The sequence below is a fragment of the Rhinoderma darwinii genome, chromosome 10 (assembly GCF_050947455.1).
Source record: "Rhinoderma darwinii isolate aRhiDar2 chromosome 10, aRhiDar2.hap1, whole genome shotgun sequence".
Classification (NCBI taxonomy): domain Eukaryota; kingdom Metazoa; phylum Chordata; class Amphibia; order Anura; family Rhinodermatidae; genus Rhinoderma; species Rhinoderma darwinii.
In genome coordinates this window covers 91,771,997-91,787,586 of record NC_134696.1, presented here as the reverse complement: position 1 = coordinate 91,787,586, position 15,590 = coordinate 91,771,997, and the positions used below count along the sequence as shown (strand labels likewise).

General features: G+C 44.7%; 1 protein-coding gene across 1 annotated transcript in view; it reads right to left on the bottom strand.

Moving 5' to 3' along the window:
• LOC142662633 (cell adhesion molecule CEACAM8-like) overlaps nucleotides 1-11,684 on the bottom strand; it is a 64,327-nt gene extending 52,643 nt beyond the window's left edge. The window contains exon 1 of the mRNA XM_075840844.1: nucleotides 11,343-11,684. Within this exon, the coding sequence (XP_075696959.1) occupies nucleotides 11,343-11,664 (322 nt within the window). The 5' untranslated portion in view covers nucleotides 11,665-11,684. The remainder of the gene's footprint in view (nucleotides 1-11,342) is intronic.
• Nucleotides 11,685-15,590: the final 3,906 nt, after the last annotated feature.

Here is a 15,590-nt window from a genome sequence, read left to right as displayed (position 1 = left end):
ACGCTCGTGCCCGGCCATAAAGGGCTAGCGGGCGCACCTGAAAAGTATGGTAAATCTGCCTATCTGGACTCTGGATCCGCAGCTAACTTCATTCAGAGAGACCTGGTGGATCTTCTCCAGTTGCCCGCAACCCCCCTGGAGAGGCCGTTGATCATTGCCTCGGTGAATGGACTGCCTCTGCCTGTCCCGATTGCAGCTGTAACCAAACCGTTGAAGCTCCAAGTGGGAGCCCTTCATTCTCGTTTCTTGTCCTACCCAAGGCAGTCAACCCTGTACATTCCCCAGTTCTGGACTCCAGTGGGGTCCCAAGTGCCTCAACCGCTGCCTGGGGCAGATCCATCTGGTCCAGCCTCCTCTGCCTCAGTCATTGGCAGTATTGCCTTCTCACTATTCTCTGTTCTCGGATGCCTTCTGCAAGAGGGAGGCGGAGACGCTGCCCCCACACCGGGAATATAACTGCACTATTGACCTGGTTCCTGATGCGTCCCTTCCTCTTGGTAGGGTATACCCTCTTTCCTTGCCAGAGACTCAGTCTATGTCGGCCTATATTAAGGAGAATTTGGAGAGGGGTTTCACACGAAAATCCTCCTCCCCGGCCGGGGCTGAGTTCTTGTTTGTCAAAAAGAAGGATGGATCTCTGCAACACTGCATCGACTACCAGGGCCTCAACGAGATCACAGACAAAAATAGGTATCTTTTGCCACTGATTTCAGAGCCTTTTGATCGCATACGAGGAGCCAAGATTTTCTCTAAGCTAGACCTGCGTGGGGCTTACAATCTAAGAGGCGGGATACTGTGACACCCATGGCCACAGACCATCAGGATTACTCACCCCCCTGCTCTGGAGATGCCAGCGCTCACTTCCGCTTCACTCTGCTGTGTCACATGTACCTGAAAAGTATGTTAAATTAGCTCATGATTACCCTGGACTATAAGAAGGGTCCTGCCCCTTCCTTTGTTGCTTAAGCATTCTTGTGTTTACCCGTGTAAGTCCTTGCAAATGGTCCCTTAGTGTTTTCCAGTTCCCAGTGTTCCCGTACCTGCTACCTGTATCCTGTGCTACCCTGTTCCTTTGCCATAGAGAGTTGGAGTCGTGTTGTGCCGTAAACTATGCCTGCTGTGTTACACCGCACCTGGTGTCTGCTTGCTGCCAAGGTCCCATCCGAGCATAACCATCGCTACTGTCTGAATTACCACAGGTACCCTTATTCGAACCATTTACTTGGTATCCTGTTGGCCAGCTGCTATCCCACTACGACGCTATGGCCCAGTGAATCCACACACCCATCGTCACAGTTATAAGACTTCTAAGTCTACTAGTCGCTTTTTAAATATTAAACATTTTTTTTTATGATTTACTAGTTTTACACAATAAAAACACTTTAAAAAATATAAAAATATCATGGTTTGGTGTTGCCATATTCTGGGAGCCGTAGCTTCTTTGTATTTTTCTATTGATGGAACTGCGGTAGGTAGGGCTTATTTTTTTTCTGCCTATATAGTGAAGCATAGGCTCTTATTATAGAGTACTGTAGAGGCTCTTGTGTATGCCTTGCATATACCTGTTTCAGTTGATGTAATTTATGGGTGTCATGGCTGTGGGGAATGTGAACCCACTAGGCCGCTCGCCGTAGCGGAGAAGCAGCTGATCAAACAAAGTCAATGATAGTCTCTAGGAGTAGAAAGTAAATCAATGATAGTCTCTAGGAGTACCAAAGTCAATAATAGTCTCTAGGAATAAAGTACATGCTGGAGGATGGCTTATAGCGGACAATCAAAAGCTGGGTCCTCTCGGATACAGAAGTAATCTCTGATACAGGGCTTAGCACCAACGCTGAACCTGGCACGGACACCAGACACAGGAGTTTGCACCAACACCGGACACTGGACTTGACACCGACACCGGACACTGGAATGTGCAGTCGTCTTAGCCCCTCGGGTTGGTACAGGCACTGGACACTGGAGTAGTGTAGTCGTCTTAGACCCTCGGGCTCACACGAGCACAGGACACAGATGGTAACCTTGTCACAAACACTCATGTTGGCACAGCCACCGGACGCTGGTGTAGTGTAGTCATCTTAGACCCTCAGGCTGGCACAGGCATCGGACACAGATGGTAAACTCGCCACGGACACTCGGCTTGGCACAGGCACCGGACACAGATGGTGAACTCGACTAAGACACTCTACTTGACACTGGAACTAGAAACAAATACTGGATACGGCAAACAGGATACGGGATATAGGAAACAGGATACAGCTAAGGAACCATTCGCAAGACAAACATAGGAAGACACAACATTGCTCAGTCACTAGGAAACAGGGCAGGCCAGATGATATATCCCAGGGTGAACAGGGATAGAATGGGGAATGTTTTGGTGGTGCGCGCTGGCCCTTTAAGTGACCACCAGAAGGAGGAGGGTGACGCTGGCAAGGAGGTGAGAGACGCCGGCAGTAGTTGGTGGATGTCAGCGTTACAATGGGTTACACCCCCTCTTATTAAGACCAGAGTGTAGAAGGAATCTTTTGATGAGCGGCGGTGCATCAACGTTCTCCTCAGGTTCTCACGACCTCTCCTCAGGACCACACCCTTTCCAGTCCACCAGGCAGAAGATCTTTCCCTCTACCCTCTTCTAGTCCAGAATCTCCTTTACCTCAAAGACATCAGAAGCCCCACTGGGAGAAATTGCATGACCAGGGGACTTGCTGTAACGATTCAGGACCACAGGCTTTAGGAGAGACATGTGGAATGAGTTGGGAATCTTTAGAGTCAGGGGCAGTTTGTAAGACACAGGGTTAATTTGTTGAAGAATTTCAAAAGGACCAAGAAATCTGAGAGCTAATTTATAAGAGGGGATTTTCAGGCAAATATTTTTGGATAAAAACCAGACTTTGACTTCGGGAAGAAATTGAGAAGGGATTTTTCTCTTTCTATCTGCATTTTTCTTCATGCAATCCAGTGCCTGCTGGATCGAGGACTTGGTTTGCTACCAGATATGAAGAAAGCTTGCAAAAGAAGAGTTAGCTGCAGGCACTTGAGATGCAGCCAGTACAGGAAGAGAAACACGTAGATGTTGGCTATACACAATGACGAATGGGGAAGAAGTAGTAGACTCACTTGTGTGGTTGTAATAAGCAAATTTGGCCCAATGAAGAAGATGCACCCTATTGTCGTGTTGAACAGAAATAAAATGGCGAAGATAATTTTCCAGTACTTGGTTAATTCTCTCAACTTGACCGTTAGATTGTGAGTGATAAGCAAAGGAAAAGTCCAATTTCACATCTAAAAGTTTACACAGGACTCTCCTGAATTTAGATGTAAATTGTACCCCCCCAACCAGACACAATAAGAAGGGGTACTCCGTGTAGACAAAGATGTGCTGAATGAACAAATTTGCCAGACAAGGAGCTGAGGAGAGACTAGTCAAAGGGACGAAATGTGCCATTTTAGAAAAGCGATGCACCACGGCCCAGACAGTGGTACATTCAGCAGAAGGAGGAAGGTCGGTGATAAAAATCCATGGCAATGTTTTCAGGAACAGGCAAAGGTTGAAACAGACCAGCAGGCATGAGTAGACTTGTTTTGGGTACAGTTTAAGAAGCGACATACTCCACCACATCTTTAGGCAGCGGAGGCCAGCAGTAGTGACGAGAGGTAAAGTCTCATGTCTTATGGACACCAGCGTGCCCAGCCAGTTTGGAATAGTGTCCCCAGATGAGAATCAGCAGGGCGAACAAAAGTTTTTCCAGGGGGAATACCCCTAATCTGCAGAAGGTTAACAGCAATAATCCTGGAAGGATCAATGATATGTTGAAGTTCTTCCACAGAGTCATCAGTTTCAAATGCCCGGGACAGGGCATCGGCCTTTACATTTTTATCTGCAGGACGGAAGTGAAGCAGGAACTGGAATCTGGCAAAAAACAGCGACCGTCTGGCTTGACGAGCGTTCAGTCGTTGCGCAGACTGTAAATACGTGAGATTGATTCTTGTGATCAGTATAGATGATGATAGAATGAATAGCTCTCTCTAGCAGGTGCCTCCACTCTTCTAAAGCCAATTAGATATGCCAGTAACTCACGGTACCCAATGGAGTAGTTGCACTCTGCAGGAGAGAAGAGTTTAGAGAAGAAGCTACTGCCTTACCCTTGAAGTTTCTTTGAAACAGGAGTGCTCCAGCACCAAGGGAGGAAGCTTCAACCTCCAGCGAGAACTGCCAAGCCACATCAGGACGGTAAAGAACAGAGGCTGAAGTGAAGGTGCTCTTGAGGTTGGTGAATGACGACTCTGCCTCATGGGTCCAAACCTTGGTGTTTACTTCCTTCTTGGTGAGGGCAGAGATTGGGGCAGTAAGGGATAGGAAGTTTGGGATGAATTGCCTGTAGAAGTTAGCGAAACCAAGAAATCTCTGTATGGCCCGGAGACCTTGTGGACATGGCCACTCTAAGACAGACTTCAGCTTCTATGGATCCATCTTGAGTCCATGATAAGAGAAAATATAGCCCAGGAAGTGCAAGGAGTTCTATTTGAACATGCGCTTCTCAAGTTGGCGTATAGGAGATTCCCCCTTAACCGCGACAGGACTTGGCGAACATGCTTCCAATGCATCGTCAGATGTGGTGAGTAAATCAGCATGTTGTCCAAATATACTATCACACAGACATACAGAAGATCCCAGAAGATGTCATTCACAAATTCCTGAAACACCGCTGGAGAGTTACACAGTCCAAAGAGCATCGCAAGATACTCGTAGTGATCGTCTCGGGTGTTGAATGCAGTCTTCCATTCGTCACCTTTACAGACACGGATCAGGTTATAAGCCCCGAGTAGATCCAGCTTCGTGAAAATCTTGGCCCCACAAATTCTATCGAAGAGCTTGGAGATTAGCGGCAAGGGTTACTTCTTTTTGACCATGACTTGGTAATCTACGGTAATAAATTCATGGTCAGTGTGATCAATCTTTTTTTCCAATGAAAAAGAATCCTGCTTCGGCTGGAGAGGTAGATTTCCTGATGAACCCCCCCCCCCTCCTGAGGTTCTCCTTGACATAAGCCGACATGGCCTGGGTTTCGGGTAAGAAGACAGTCCACGAGTGAGTAAAGCTTCAGGGAGCAATTCTACAGGAGAATCGTAGGAATGATGAGGAGGAAGAACCTCTGCCTCCTTCTTGCTAAAAACATCAGTGAAACAGGCATACTGTGGAGGCAGTCCAGAGAGTGACTGAGACAGTGGAGACAGAACAGGACAAACCTGAGGGGAGGCAGGCAGCGGTGAAGACATCTGGGTCCCCATTGGAAGACCTCTCCGGAATTCCAGTCAAGGACAGGAGAGTGTTGGCAAAGCAGGATGGGGTTAATAGCTTTTGGCAGTACATACAAAGAAATTTGTTCCGAGTGAAGGACTCCTAATTATAGTCTCAGAGGTTTGGAGATGGAAAGAATAAGGTCTGGCAGTGGTTGCCCATTTACAGAAGCGACCGCCATAGGTCTCTCTAGAGGAACTTTGGCCAAGTGGAGACAGTCTACTAAGTCCTGTTAAATTAAATTTGCAACCGCTCCAAAACGATAGGCGGGGATAGAGTGTGATTCTTCACCAGAGAAGATAGTCACGGGAATCGATAATTTGGGAGAGAATTTAGCAGTTGGCGTCGATCCATCTAGGGTTGTCACTCCAATCAACACTAGGTTTCTTGGCTTCTGTGGACATTGATGCACAAAATGACCCTTGTTGCCACAGTATAGACACAATCCTGCACATTATATGCGCTGTAGCTCCTGGTTGGAAAATATGAGTCTGTCCATCTGCATGGGCTCCTCAGGAGGAACAACCGGAGGAGGCAGTAGAGTACTCTGGAACCTAGGTCCCCAGTTTATATGACCATTTTACCCCTTCGATTTTCCTGGGCGCGTTCCTGGATCCTCATGTCGATCCATCTCGCAAGTAGAATTAGGGCATCCAAGGTGGATGGTAGGTCACGAGCTGCAAGCACATACTTTATTTGAGGAGCTAGTTAAAAAATTTGACAAAAAGTTGCTACCAAAGCCTCGTAATTCCAGGTTCCGCTGCCAAGGTATGGAACTGGATGGCATATTCTCCTACCGTTTATTCCCCCAAACGGAGAGTCAGAAGAGAGGCAGCTGCAGAAGACGTCCGGCCCAGTTCTTCAAACACAGTACTAAAAGTCTCTAGAAACAACTAGTAGGTTCGATGATTCCGGCCACTCACGTTCCCAGATAGGGTTCACCCATGCCAGAGCTTTGCCTGAGAGACGGGAGACAATAAAAGTGACCTTGGTCACATCAGGGGGGGAAAGATGAGCGTGCAACTTAAAGTTGATCTTGCATTGGTTGATGAAGGCTCTACAGGTCTTTGCATCTCCATCGTAACGAGGTGGTAGAGGCAACGAAATTCCAGGTCCAGTACTGGCAGGAGGATTAAGAGTTGGTTAAGCAGAGGGAGCAGCCACAGAAGAAAGATCCAAATGGTTAACTATAGAGTTAACAGCCTTGTAAGAGCTGATCCTGTCGTGCACGGAGATCACGCATTTCTGCTTGCAATAACTGGATCATTGTCTTGGGATGACCAGCGGGATTCATGGCCTGAACAAAGTGTCACAGCTGTGGAGAATGTGGACCCACTGGGCCGCTCCACCGTAGCAGAGTAGCCACTGATCGAACAAAGTCAATGATAGTCTCTAGGAGTAGCAAAGTCAATGATAGTCTCCAGGAGTAAAGTACTTGCTGGAAGATGGCTTATACCTGACAATCGGAAGCTGGGTTGTCTCGGATACAGAAGTCGTCTCTGACACAGGGCTTGACACCGACACTGGACTTGGAACAGACACTGGACACAGGACTTGGCACCGATACTGGACGTGGCACCGACACCGGACACTGGAGTTGTGTAGTCATCTTAGACCCTCGGGTTGGTATAGGCACCGGATACTGGAGTAGTGTAGTCGTCTTAGACACTCGGGCTGGCATGGGCACTGGACACAGATGGTAACCTCGTCACGGACACTCGGGTTGGCACCGGCACCTGACACTCGGGTTGGCACAGGCCACGGACACTGGAATAGTGTAGTCGTCTTAGACACTCAGGCTGGCACGGGCACCAAACACAGATGGTAAACTTGTAACTGACACTCGGCTTGACACAGGCAATGGAAACAGATGGTAAACTTGTCATGGACACTCGGCTTGGCACAGTACCGGACACAGATGGTGAACTCGACTCAGACACTTGACTTGCTACTGGAACTAGACACAGATACTGAATACGGGAACCATTCGCAAGAAAAACATAGGAAGACAACATTGCTCAGGCACTTGGAAACCGGGCAGGCCAGATTATATGTCAAAGGGTGAACAGGGATAGGATGGGGAACTTTAGTGGTGCACGTGCACGCTCCCTACGGGAGCGGGGAGCAGGAAGCAACTCATGCGGCGTCCCCGGGGATGAGGAGGGAGATGCCGGCAAGGAGGTGAGAGACGCTGGCTGTCACCAGGGAGGGTAGGATGGTGGTGGTCGGTGGCCATCAGCGTTACAATGGGTTGCCTTGTATAGAAACAGATGCACACAATATTTGTTACAAAGCATAGATGTGTGCACAGCAGTCAATAGGTCCAGGTGCATAACCCAACTTAGACATAAAGAAGAGAAGACCGCAGCACTCCAAAGTAAAGTAGAATTGTAGGTTTATTCACCCCACAGCCTGTATGCAACGTTTCAACTCCAAAGGGTCTTTGTCAAGCAATGAACAAGTGCAACATGCCAAGTATGTATAGCCAAAATCCATATGATATCACTTTCTTCATTTACAAAAATACATATCATATAACAGGTGATCAATTTCATACAAACATTGTTCCAATAGTGATAGTCTATGAAAATCAGGTAAAACGTACCTGAGTGTTTATATTTGTTAATAAAAGGGCACAGCACATCTTTATTCCCATTCACTATGTTCAGCGTTCAAAACTTCATACTTTGCATGTTCAGACTCAAAGTGTCTTTGTATCCTACATTAATATATAACTCTATCTAGCACAGTCGTAGAAGGCAGCATTGGTCGCTTAGCAACCAGGATGCTGTAATTAGGTGGACGCATGCGAGGTAGACATACCGGCAGGAGGGGTCGCTTGGATACGAGGAAGTTTTGACTCCGGACATGCGTAGTATGAAGTTCCGAACGCTGAACTTCGGGAATCGAAATAAAGATGTGCTGTGCCCGTTTATTAAAAAATAAAAACACTTAGGCCTGATTTTTAGACTATCACTAATGTAACAAGGTTTGCATACTTGTAATTGAAAACTTGTTACATGATATGTAGTTTTGTAAATGGAAATGATGTCATATGGATTTTGAGTATACAGTACTATATATACTTGCCACATAACACTTGTTCATTGCTTCACAAAGACCCTTTGTGGTTGAAACCTTGCGTACATACTGTGGGGTGAATAAACTCACAATAAACTCACTTCTGTGGACTTCTCTTCTTTATATTTATGGGTTGTCGCTCATCTCGGTTCTTTCTTCCCCTCTTATATGGTTCCCCTCATGCAGCCTAAATTTCCCATGATGCTTCTGGCTTTGCAGAGGCAGAAGGGGCGAGGTCTTATCACACTGCACTTGGGATAAGTGCAGCAAGTGACTGATCAGTGAAATAGAACTCTGTCCCCACACTGCAGAGTCCCAGTGCATTCTTATGTGATGTAGCTTCAGCATGTCTCCTCTGCACTCTGCTTATGATAGGTGTTACCATGTCAGTTTTTGCACAGGAAGCAGTGAGGAGGAGCATCTAATAGAAATACACTGGACTCTCTGCACACAACACTCACAGACAGTATAGACAGGCAGTGTGAGTCTAGGGAGTTTTATAACTCTGCAGCTAATCATTATATGGACTCACCTATTATATTACTGCCTTCCTGCTCCCTTAGATTGGGAAGAAATGATCTCTTCATCAGCAGTATATGCATGGAGAGACGTACAGAGAAACAAGGATGATTGAGCTGGGTTGGGAAAGGAGAGGTATCAGAGCTGTCATGAGGAATTTGATTGTGATGATGTAATCTTGTAGTTCACAGAAAGTCAGCCACACAGGAGAAATTACCTCCTGTCTACACATGAGAGCATGTTCTATTTTGGTTTTCAGCCTGAGATCACATGACACAGCTGACCATAATAAAATGGCTCAAAATACATGGATGCAACTGAGCTTGGAAGAAACAAATGACACTGTTAGAATATTACTGGTGAGTTAGCATGATACATGCAGAAAGAAATTTGCCGGAGTGCTTCTTTAATATGTATGTTAGGCTGCAGTTTTAATTTAGCTTTCTCTTTCCTAGATCCCAAGAAAGTATGTGTTTGGATAATGTGACATTGGGCAAAAAGAAGAGCTGGTTATCGTAATTATTCTTGTAATTTGGGGATGGAGCCCAAGTCAGTTAAAGTATTTTATAGGTTTAAGATGTACCAGTGTTCAGCAGCAATTAATGTTAGCCAAAGGGATGGTGCCCACCCTAACCTTATTATAAATTATGCAGGTAGCAACGACTTGGGAAAAATTAAAACCCTTGATGTCATTGCAGTAATACAGAGTGAGATTCTCTTTTGCAAAGGCCTTTTTCAGACAGCTGGATACTGGGGGATGAGCTGGATACTGGGCATTGCTCTGGTCACCTCCACTGTGAGGACGAGGAGAACTAAAAGAGAAAATCATCTGTTTCTTTATATATTTCATAGAAACTCCAAACCTTCTATAAAACATAATACAATCATTAGTGGCCTTTTTTTCCCCCAAAAGTGACAACAGGAAGTGAAGCCATATTGGTTGTCATCTTTGAATGATTTTCTTCTGCTAGTGAAATGTCCTTTTGTCAGCACGTCCAATCAATAACAACGTTTTACCATTAGTTTCTCAGAAGATAATTAGAAGGTGACAACCAATATGGCTGCACTTCCTGTTGTCACTTTTGCCAAAATGGCCGCCACAATAAAAAACTGAAAAAAGCCAAAATCTCTAAGTAAAAATAAATAAATAAAAATAATAATATTTATTTAGCTTTGGCTGCTGTTCTAACGTTTGCCGTTCTAACTAATATGGTAATTTTGCTTTTGCTTAGAATTCCTTCTGAACTGTTTCTTTTGAGCACATGATTGAGTTAGGCTGGGTTCACACGACCTATTTTCAGACGTAAACGAGGCATATTATGCCTCTTTTTACGCCTGAAAATAGGGCTACAATACGTCGGCAAACATCTGCCCATTCATTTGAATGGGTTTGCCGACGTACTGTGCAGACGACCTTTCATTTACGCGTCGTCGTTTGACAGCTGTCAAACGACGACCCGTAAATTGACTGCCTCGGCAAAGAAGTGCAGGACACTTCTTTGCTACGTAATTTGAGCCGTTCTTCATTGAAGTCAATGAAGAGCAGCTCAAGGTTTACGAGCGCCACAGACGCCTCGCATAATGCGAGGAGGAGCTTTTATGTCTGAAACGAGGCAGCTGTTTTCCCCTGAAAACAGTCTGTCTTTTCAGACGTAAAAGCCTCTCATCGTGTGCACATACCCTTAAACTTCTTCCATTGTGATGAATTAAAACCAACCACAAAGGATAGTGGTTAGACTTCTCAAGGACTGTACCTCGTCTGGTATAGTCTTTTTTTTTTTTTCTTATAGGCATTATGTGTATGAGGGTTTTGTTTCAGACTTATTTAGGGATGATTTTTTTCATTTGTCGGACATCGGATATTTTTAATTTGGATATGCAAAATATTATTGCGGTTGGAGGGCTGTGGGGGGGCCATGCCAGCCTTGTAAGCCGTCCTGGCCGGGTGAATGTGTCGCCTAACTTAGTGCTGAATGGATAGGTCTATTGATCAGAATTATAGTGTTTGTTGGTTATTTACTCGAACCAAAATGGCTAAACCTGTGGTTTATTTAAATTATTTATTTATTGATAGCTCTTAATAAATCACTGCGGACAATTTCTTCAAAGCTTTGTCTCTGTGTCTTTATTTTATGCTTTATTGTTTATATTATATAATGTATATTATGGACCATATATTCCCATGCTATAAGATTTATATTCTTCTGTAAAGGAAAAACAATTCTGATGACAGATACTCAATGGCGCCTCTTGTATGAAAAGTTTCCTCCAGCAGCCAATCACAGTACACGGTTCATTTCTCCTGCAGTTTAGAAAATCGAAGCTGAACTCTGATTGGTTGTGACGTGCAGTTAGTACGACTTTTCTCTGAGACAGTTTATTACATGAGGCGGAGTGTGAGCTTGTAATATATGGATGGGTGGAAATAGAAAATTATACTCACCATAGACGGTCAGAGTCACATTTATCTTATCTTCTTGTGTTACTGCCAGTATCTTCGCTATATAATTCCCTCCATCTGTGATTTGAAGATCTCTGATGTGTAATGATCCGTTACTGAAAACGATGAAGTTTCTAGTATTGTATAGAGGTCCAGGAATTGTAATGGGACTAGGACCAGGATAATATGCCAGGATGTAATATGGAGTGGTTGCATTTGGTCCTTTATACCAGCTGGCAGTGAAAATTAACTCTTCAATCCCAAGACTCAGGGTGACAGATCCATTAATAACTGGATACTGGGGGATCGGCTGGATATTCCACATTGCACTGGTCACATCCAATGTGAGGACGAGGAGAACTACAAGAGAAAATCATCTGTAACTTTATCATTTTTATATCTACTCCAAACCTTTCTATAAAACAATCATTAGTGGCCTTTTTTTCCAAAAAGTAACAGCAGGAAGTGAAGCCATATTGGTTGTCCTCTTTGAGTGATCTTCTTCTGAGCTTTGGCGGCTATTCTAACGTCTGTTTAACTAATATGTTAATTTTACTTTTGGTTAGAATTCCTCTTGAACTGTTTATTTGGAGCACAGCATTGAGTTAAACTTCTCACATTGTGATGAATTAACCACACCACAAACCCAGTTCATCTACATCTGTACGACTCGGAAATAGATACTTAGCATAATATGAAACATTTATCCTATGAATCTATATAGAATGGTAAATATTCAAGAACAGTTTGTTAGTCTGACAATTATTACAACATGCGGCTCTTATAAAATGAATGGGTATGGCCGTTTTGTAACCTTGTCAGAGCCGCTTATATTATATATATTCATGGATATAGAATGCCGCGCAAAAATATTCCAATCGCTAAAAAGTCCACAGATTTTGAATCAATGAATTCTTTTGTGACCTTTCGGTAATTTTGACCCATGTAGATCAATGGCTACCACTTTGTTTGCCACATTCCTATCTGTACCCAATGACTTCTTCTTGTGTTTAGCCTTAAAACTTGTAATAACAGGAGACGTATGAGAAGGTTACACTAACTAGAATTCCGGACAGAAAAGACGCAGCAGAATACAGTAGCATCAAAGTGGATGAGATTGAACAAATCTCATCCACACGCTGAGTAAATACTGAGCGGAAAAAACGCAACTCAGAAAAAAAAAATACTCTACTTACGCAGGAGTCTGTGTTTCTTCCTCCAAGCCGGAATCCTAGGATGTCGCTTCATCCCGTGTGACCACCGCTGCAGCCAATCACAGGCTGCAGCAGTTTCCTGGGATGAAACGTCATCCAAGGAGGCCGGCCTGCTGGTAGGCCGGTTAATGCAGCAGTTTTCCGAGGGGACACAGTTTGGTGTGCTTTTTCGCTCGGAATTCCCTGCGGCGCACAGGGCGAATACACTGCGTGCTTTTACGCAGTTTATCCGCCCCGTGTGAACACAGCCTATGGATGATGGAGAATATGGACTATATAGGACTTCACTGGGAGTCTCCTGTAAGTGAACACTTCTCTATTTCCATCATCCCCTTCTTATTTTCCTGTAACTTCTCTTGTCGTCTTTCTTACTTAGCCCAGTTATTCCTAATGTCTGCAGAGTTGTGCGGGATAGATTCCGTTTTCTCACATTGATATTGACAATCAGCATTTTGACTGCTCTGTGAGAGATTCTTATGGCTGACAAAGGAGATATCCACATGTGGCAGAAATTCCTGCAACTGAAAATCAGTTCTATATATCTAAATATTATTATTTCTGCATCATTTGAAGCATCCTTCGCAGGGTCGGCACCAGGTTTACACGTCTTGGACCCTGGGCAAAAGAGTCACATTGGACCCCATTATGCTTTAACTTCATTCATCCACCCAGTATATTATACACTAAGGCCTTATTCACACGAATGTGCTATGCGCGTTATTTTCGCACGGACCTATGTTAGTGAATGGGGCCGTTCAGACTGTCAGTGAATTTCACGAAGCGTATGTGTGCTGAGTAAAACTCACGACATGTCCTACACTTGCACGTGTTTCGCGCAGCACGCACCCATTGAAGTCAATGGGTGCGTGCAAATCGCGCTCGGCACACAGAAGCACTTCCGGGTGCCGCGCGTGATGCGGGCTACAGTAGTAAAATAAATGAATGCAACATAAATCCAGAGTGTCATAATGATGCCGGCTGCGCGAAAATCACGCAGCCACGCACCATATGCTGATGACACACGGACCTTTTGCGCGCGCAAAACGCAACGTTTTTTGCGCGTGCTAAATGGACACGTCCGTGTGAATAAGGCCTTAGGGTCAGTTCACACTTAGGGCATGCCCCCACGTGGCGGATTTCCTCCGCAACTGTCCGCATCAATGCCGCACCTAATCCGGGTTGCGGATTACGGCTGCGGATCTGCCCAAAATGTGCAGTAAATTGATGCGGACTAGCTGCTGCGGACTGCGGAAAAAGTGCTTCCCTTCTCTCTATCAGTGCAGGATAGAGAGAAGGGACAGCACTTTCCCTAGTGAAAGTAAAAGAATTTCATACTTACCGGCCGTTGTCTTGGTGACGCGTCTCTCTTTCGGCATCCAGCCCGACCTCCCTGGATGACGCGGCAGTCCATGTGACCGCTGCAGCCTGTGATTGGCTGCAGCCGTCACTTAGACTGAAACGTCATCCTGGGAAGCCGGACTGGAGACAGAAGCAGGGAGTTCTCGGTAAGTATGAACTATTTTTTTACAGGTTGTTGTATATTGGGATCGGTAGTCACTGTCCAGGGTGCAGAAACAGTTACATAGTTACATAGTTACATAGTTAGTACGGCTGAAAAAAGGCACATGTCCATCAAGTTCAACCAAGGGAAGGGAAAAGGGAACGGAAAAATTTCTACACATAGGAGCAAATATTTTTTTGTTCTAGGAAATTATCTAACCCTTTTTTAAAGCCATCTACTGTCCCTGCTGTGACCAGCTCCTGCGGTAGGCTATTCCATAAATTCACAGTTCTCACTGTAAAGAAGCCTTGTCGCCTCTGCAGCTTGAACCTTTTTTTCTCCAGACGGAGGGAGTGCCCCCTTGTTTTTTGAGGGGGTTTTACAAGGAACAGGATTTCACCATATTTTTTGTATGTGCCATTAATATATTTATATAAGTTAATCATGTCCCCCCTTAGTCGTCTTTTTTCAAGGCTAAATAGGTTTAATTCTTTCAATCTTTCCTCATAACTTAAATTCTCCATGCCCCTTATTAGCTTCGTTGCTCTTCTTTGTATTTTTTCCAACTCCAGGGCATCCTTTCTATGAACTGGAGCCCAGAACTGAACTGCATATTCTAGATGAGGCCTCACTAATGCTTTGTAAAGTGGCATTATTACATCCCTGTCCCGCGAGTCCATGCCTCTTTTAATACACGACAATATCCTGCTGGCCTTTGAAGCAGCTGATTGACACTGCATGCTGTTATTGAGTTTATGATTTACAAGTACACCCAGATCCTTCTCAACAAGTGAATCCGCCAGTGTAGCGCCCCCTAGGACATATGATGCATGCAGGTTGTTGGTACCAAGATGCATAACTTTACATTTATCTACATTAAACTTCATTTGCCAAGTGGACGCCCAAACACTTAGTTTGTTTAAATCTGCCTGTAATTCATGAACATCTTCCATAGTCTGAACTATATTACATAGCTTGGTGTCATCTGCAAAAATAGAAATAGTGCTATTAATCCCTTCCTCTATATCATTAATAAATAAGTTGAATAATAGTGGTCCCAGCACTGAACCCTGGGGTACACCACTTATAACCGGTGACCATTCAGAGTAGGAATCATTGACCACAACTCTCTGGATACGGTCCTTGAGCCAATTCTCAATCCAATTACAAACTATATTTTCTAAACCTATAGTCCTTAATTTACCCATTAGGCGTCTATGGGGGACAGTGTCAAATGCCTTTGCAAAGTCCAAAAACACTAAATCCACAGCGGCCCCTCTGTCTAGACTTCTGCTCACCTCTTCATAAAAACAGATTAGGTTAGTTTGACAACTTCTGTCCTTAGTAAAACCGTGCTGGCTGTCACTTATAATGCTATTTATTGTCACATAATCCTGTATATAGTCCCTCAATAGCCCCTCAAACATTTTCCCCACGATGGATGTTAAGCTTACTGGTCTATAATTACCCGGGGAAGACCTAGAGCCCTTTTTGAAAATAGGCACCACATTTGCCCTGCGCCAGTCCCTTGGCACT